The 6,596-nt window shown below is 42.1% G+C and overlaps 1 protein-coding gene across 1 annotated transcript in view; it reads right to left on the bottom strand.

The window, feature by feature from the left end:
- Positions 1–6,596, bottom strand: part of nfe2l3 (nfe2 like bZIP transcription factor 3) — a 41,037-nt gene continuing 34,441 nt past the window's right edge. Inside the window, exon 5 of the mRNA XM_061882437.1 lies at positions 1–4,199. Within this exon, the coding sequence (XP_061738421.1) occupies positions 3,451–4,199 (749 nt within the window). The 3' untranslated portion in view covers positions 1–3,450. The remainder of the gene's footprint in view (positions 4,200–6,596) is intronic.

Here is a 6,596-nt window from a genome sequence, read left to right as displayed (position 1 = left end):
TAGTTTTTTTTTTTTTAATCAGAAAGATTCATGTCAGAAAACATCTACAAGTCCCAAGCAGAGAGCAGACTATCAACATACAACATCATGCAATCGACATTTGCCCAGCAGCAAAAGAAAACAACACACATATGTATATATATATATATATATATATATATATATATATATATATATATATATATATATAAAAAGCAAAGTCAGTCACACCAGATAAATAAAAAAATAGAAAAGAAACTACTTCATGAAACTACTTTGTGCAAGTCTCTGAACCGAGTTTCCTCACCTCGAAGACTTCATAGAGCAGAAGGCAAAAAAAGCACAGCAACCTCGACGGTGCTTCCAAACATTCAGAAAAAAGATGATTGTATTACTTTATTTTTTTTAGGTGGACATTCCGCCAAGGAGTTCTACTTAAGAGTGCACTTCAATCCCCCTGAAATAGGGATTTTTTTCCCTCAACTTTTTTCAAATGAAAAAAAAAAAAAGTTTTAAAATGATTTCAAGCGTGAGGTAGAAAATAACCTTTGCTTAACTGTAGAGCGTTTTTAATAAAACATCCAGCGTACATAACTGGTTAGTTTCATTATTGGTACAGTGCAGGGATGTCCAAACCTTTTGACTGGGGGGGTATGCTAAGTAACTCCTATTTTACACTATACTACCAAAGTATTTGGCCACCCATCCAAATGATCAGAATCAGACGTCCCAATCACTTGGTCCGGCCACAGTTATGATGAATCGCGCTTTTCCATCTGCCAATCTGATGGACCACTCTGGGTTTGGAGGTTGCCAGGAGAACGGTGCATTTCGGACTGTATAGTGCCGAGTGCCAAATTTGGTGGAGGAGGAATTATGGTGTGGGGTTGTTTTCCAGGAATTGGGCTTGGCCTCTTAGAACATTGAATGCTCCAGGATATCAAAACATTTTAAACAATTCCATGCTCCCAACGTTGTGGGAAGAGTTTGGAGCGGGCCCCTTCCTCTTCAGACATGACTGTGCACCAGTGCACAAAGCAAGGTCCATAAAGACATGGGTGACAGAGTCTGGTGTGGATGAACTTGACTGGCCTGCACAGAGTCCTGACCTGAACCGATAGAACACTTTTGGGATGAATTCGAAACGGAGACTGAGAGCTAGGCCTTCTCCACCAACATCAGTGTGACCTCACAAATGCGTTTTTGGAAGAATGGTCGAAATTTCCTATGAACACACTCTGCAACCTTGTGGACAGCCTTCCCAGACAAATTGAAGCTGTGATAGCTGCAAAAGGTGGACCGACATCATATTAAACCCTATGGGTTAGTTCATGTGGGAGTCAAGGCAGGTGGCCAAATACTTCTGGCAATATAGTGTGTGTATATATATATATATATATATATATATACAATAATATAAAGTAGATATAATTCATAATTGCTAGAATTGGTTATTAAGTGTATGTGAAATTTCAACTACTACTACCTCCTTAAAGTTGTTTAACCAATCAAAAATATCAAGCAGCAAAAATGTGCCAAACATGTATAAGTGTAGCGTGTTTTGCATTTTTCCCATCATCCCTTGTGATGGATTTAAATGAGTGTGATTGATACTTTTTGTATGGTGATTGGGCATGTTTTTTTAAACAATATCCACAAAGTTCAATGAGCATGTAGTGTTATGTGTGACCATTTGTTCGGATTGGGTCATATAAGTAGATGTGTGCAGTATTTCCATATAGGTTGAATTAATGGTTGAGTTACTTTCTGATGTGTGACCATTTGTGTTGCATTTTTGTGCACAATGACTAGGAAAGGTTGTTCGGATTGGGTCATATAAGTGAATATGTGCCATATTACCTTGTAGGTTGAATTAATGGTTGCGTTACTAGCAGTGGTCACCAGATGGTGGCATAATAGCTGTGTGACTACTTGTGTTGAATTTCTGTCCACCAGGACTTAGGAAGATTGTTCAGATTGGGTCATATAAGTAGATGTTGTGCAGTAGTTCCTTGTAGGTTGATTTAATGGTTTAGTTACTAGCATTGGCCACCTGATGGTGACACAATGGCTGTGTGAACATTTGTGTGGAATTTTTGTGCACCATGACTAGGGTAGGTTGTTCAGATTGGGTCATTTAAATAAATGTGTGCAGTATTTCCTTGTAGGTTGAATTATTGGTTGAGTTACTTGCATAGGCCGCCAGATGGCGACACAATAGCTGTGTGAACATTTGTGTTGAATCTTTGAGCACGATGACTAGGGAAGGTTGTTTGGATTGGGTCATAAAATAATGTGTGCAGTCGTTCCTTGTAGGTTGAATTAATGGTGGAGTTACTAGCATTGGCCACCCAATAGTGACACAATGGCTGTGTGAATACCTCTGTTGAATTTTTGTGCACCATGACTAGGGAACGTTGTTCAGATTGGGTCATATAAGTAAATGTGTGCAGTTTTTCCATGTAAGTTGAACTAATGGTTGAGTTACTTGCATTGACCACCCGATGGTGACATAATGGCTGTGTAAACATTTGTGTTGAATTTTTGTGCACCATGACTAGGGAAGGTTGTTCGGACTGGATTTAATAAGTAAATGTGTGCAGTGCATCCTCATAGGTTGAATTAATGATTGAGTTACTTGCATTGGCCACCAGATAGTGACACAGTAGCCATGTGACTATTTGTGTTGAATTATTGTGCACCATGACTAAGGAAGATTGTTCGGATTGGGTCATAAGAGTAAATGTTGAGCAGTATTTCCTGGTAGGTTCAATTAATGGTTGATTTACTTTGAGTGGCCACCAGATGGTGACAATAGCTGATATCTGTCCGCTTGTATATGATACGACTACATTTGCTTATTGAACTCATGTCCTCGCCATCTTGCAGTCCAAATTGAAGATGCCGACCCGCGGGCCTTAGTTTGGACACTCCTGGTCTATAGTATATGTCATCGAGACATAATCTATTCATTTTTCACCTTGTTTGGAAGCAATCTGTAAACTTATTCTGTGTATAATCTCGTTTATCGCTGCAGGATAACGTTGCTACTATAGAAGTAAAAATAATACACCGTCATGTGACAGTTTTGATGCATTTCAGGAAGTGGAAATAATAAATAGAGCTTTTAACCAGCGGACCAGCAATCTTTTTACTGCCTGAACACACCTGGTACATTTGTGATGAATGCTGGGATAGTTTACAGGCAGGTGTAGGTCCTAAAGTCCAGTAAAGAGTGTCCACCTCAAAGAAGCCAAGAGTGTCCTTCCAGTGTGTAAGCTACATTTCTCAGATTTTTATCCACTTTTTTCGTTTGCTCTTTTTGTCGCGTTCTTTTGTTTTTGGCAGCGTTAGCTGTTTTCGACTTGCAACAGCAGTGGTTCAACACACACACACTCACACGCACACACACTTTTGTAAGAGGATATTCCACAGCCAAGAAAGTCCACCTTGAGAAAAAGAAAAGCAGCCTCACTGCTTCTTGCCCTTTTTCCTCTTGTCCGTCTTACTGCCGCTGGCCGCCGAGACGGCTGGCCTCCTCACGGGCTGAACCAGGACCCTCCCGTTGGCCCCGCACCGCAGGGTGAACGTCTCCGGGTCCAAGGCTCGTCCCGAATCGTCTCTGAGCCGAGCCAGCACGTCTCTAGTGAGCTGGCGAATCTGCTGGCCCACGGCGCCCATGGTCTTGGCCGTGATCTGTTTCTCCCTCAGCAGCCGGTCCCTTTGAGCCCGGAGCCGCTCCACCTCTTCTTGGAGCCCCGTGATGGCGTCCAGTTTGCGCTTGCGGCAGTTCTGCGCCGCCAGCTTGTTCTTGCCGCGCCGGCGAATGTCCCGGAGGAGGGTCACCTGCTCGGCGGTGAAGCCGTGGCCCTCAACGAGCTCCAGGAACTCCTCCACCGGCATGTTGACGATCTGCAGCACGGAGAAGGGGATGCACATGGCGCGGGCACGCACTTCATCCCGACTCAGCTCGCGCTCCTCCTGACCTGGCCCTTCGTCGTCGCTCAGAGGCTCCTCCTTGATGCCTTTGTGGGCGAGGGTGAGCGGCGGCGGGTTGAAGAAGGCGGGAGACGAGTAGCTGTGGTCGTGCCACACACTCTCGCTCAGGTCCGGCAAGCCTTTAGACGGCAACCAGTCCGCCTCGCTGCTGTAGCCCGTGGCTCCGCACTCGTCTTCGCAGAACGAACTCGATGACGATGACGACGACATCTCCGATGAGCCTGAACCAGCAAACCATTAGTTAGTTCTCAAATATCCTATATCATTGCTAGCAAAATGCTGCACAAGTGTGACATGATTGCCAACTATTAATATGATAAGAATAGGGGTGTAACGGTACACAAAAATTTCGGTTCGATACGTACCTCGGTTTGGAGGTCACGGTTCGGTTCATTTTCGGTACAGTAAGAAAACAAACAAATATAACTTTTTTGGTTATTTATGTACCAAATTTTTAAACAACGGCTTTATCCTTTTAACATTGGGAACACTATAATAATCTTGCCCACGTTAATCCACATTAAACTGCCTCAAATTGTTGCTTTGATTAAATAAAATGACAAAACCTTTCTTCTACATATAAAAAGTGCAACATTAAACAGTTTCAAGTCAACTCATCATGCTTGATTTATTACAGCATTTGGGAAGCCTGTAGTTGACTTTTATTATGTAAATGTTATATTTTTGTCAACATGTGACAGCAGGCACCCTGCCATTCAAAACTATGCTGCTAAATGACGTATGATTAATGTAACTATAGCTGAAAAATAGTACAATAGCAATAGGAGAGACTATTCATCCCTGAAATCTATGTTATGTTAGTTCATGTGAAATAACAGACAGACAGGGCTTTGCTGCCCCTAACACACACACACACACACACACACACACACACACACACACACACACACACACACACACACACACACACACAGCAAAATGAGCTAACGTAACGCTAAAAGCTAATTAGCCTTCACATCACCTCAAGCCAGAACTGTGAACTGCAGTTTAAGTTTCTAAAATGTCAACGGGCTCACACTGATGTTTGTAATAGTTGTGACTGGAAAGTGTTTTTTACAATTTGGAGAGTGTACGATGTCCGCTGCTAAACACGTCTGCTCGACAATGAAGCATTTACAACATGCGTTCTGAATATGCACTGCTGATTGGCTGTTACATCGCTCTGAATACGCACTGCTGATTGGCTTTGTATGTAACCAATCAGATGGTTGTGTGGACGGGACAATGCTGGGTGCTCACTGCTCGGACAGAGGCAGAAAGCAGAGCAGCTTGTTAAGACTTTAGTTGACAAACTCGTTCGATACACCCTCGTACCGAACCGAAACCCCCGTACCGAAACGGTTCAATACAAATACACGTACCGTTACACCCCTAGATAATAATAATATACCGTATTTCCTTGAATTGCCGCCGGGTATATAGTATGCGCCTGCCTAGAATTACTGCCGGGTCAAACTCGTTTTGCAAAATAATTAGCGCATGCTTAACATTACCGCCGGCTCAGGATTAACGCCGGGTCGAACTTGTTTCCCAAAATATTATTTTTATTAGCGCATGTCTAGAATTTCCGCTGGGTCAAACTCGTTTCGCAAAATAATTAGCATATGCCTGGAATTTCTGCCGGGTCAAACTCGTCACGTCACGAGTGACACTTAACCTGTCATAATTTTCAAAACTGAGGAGGCTAATTTCAATAATTTGAAATCGCATGAAGGGAAGAAGATTAAGAGCTATTCAGCAGGATTTAAGGTCCAAGCTATTGAATATGCTAAAAAGTACAGTAAGCAGCTATGTTTTATTAATATATCGTAGCTGCGTGTGTCAAATATGTGTCATTAAATGACTACCGCCTCCTTGGTAGAGGGCGTTAGTGATGCTTCTTGCGACTACTCGGCTGCAGAAGTGACAACAAGCAGCAAGAGTGAGCAGCGATTGTTTATTTTTTCCTCTCGCTTGCATTTTTAACATGGAGGATTAAATATCTAAAATAAAACAGTTTTCTGAACTGGATTTTCAAAACGAAGCAGGAGGTAATAAAGGAAGATCTCCCTCGAGACAGAGAGACTTTTAAAACTGAAGAAAGATAAGGAAGACTTCTATAAAGAAGTTATCGATGCTTTTGATCAGAAGGAGCTGCGCATGGACTTCATTTATAAGTAAAGGTAAGACCATAATTAACGTTTTTTTGAATTAAATTTGCTTTTCATGATAGTATCCTTACATCACACTCAAATTTATAAGCGCAGGCCTAAATTTACCGCATGCCTTTGGTAAGCACCGGAGTGAGAAGAGGTTTTAAAATATTTAGCACATGCTTGCCTTTACCGCATGGTTTTGGTAAATGCCGGAATGAGAAGAGGTTTTTTATCAATCAATCAATATTTATTTATATAGCCCTAAATCACAAATGTCTCAAAGGACTGTACAAACCACTACGACTACGGCATCCTCGGAAGAACCCACATAAAGGCAAGGAAAACTCACACCCAGTGGTGGGTTAAATTAATTAGCGCCCCGAATTCAAGGAAATACGGTAATATTCACCATGTCTGTATGTTTTTACTGACTAAGTTGTGTCTCCTCCACCGTCCTAACTC

This window comes from Nerophis ophidion, linkage group LG21, assembly GCF_033978795.1.
Source record: "Nerophis ophidion isolate RoL-2023_Sa linkage group LG21, RoL_Noph_v1.0, whole genome shotgun sequence".
Classification (NCBI taxonomy): Eukaryota; Metazoa; Chordata; class Actinopteri; order Syngnathiformes; family Syngnathidae; genus Nerophis; species Nerophis ophidion.
The sequence above is the reverse complement of the archived record's forward strand: the minus strand, read 5'-3'. Positions and strand labels throughout refer to the sequence as shown.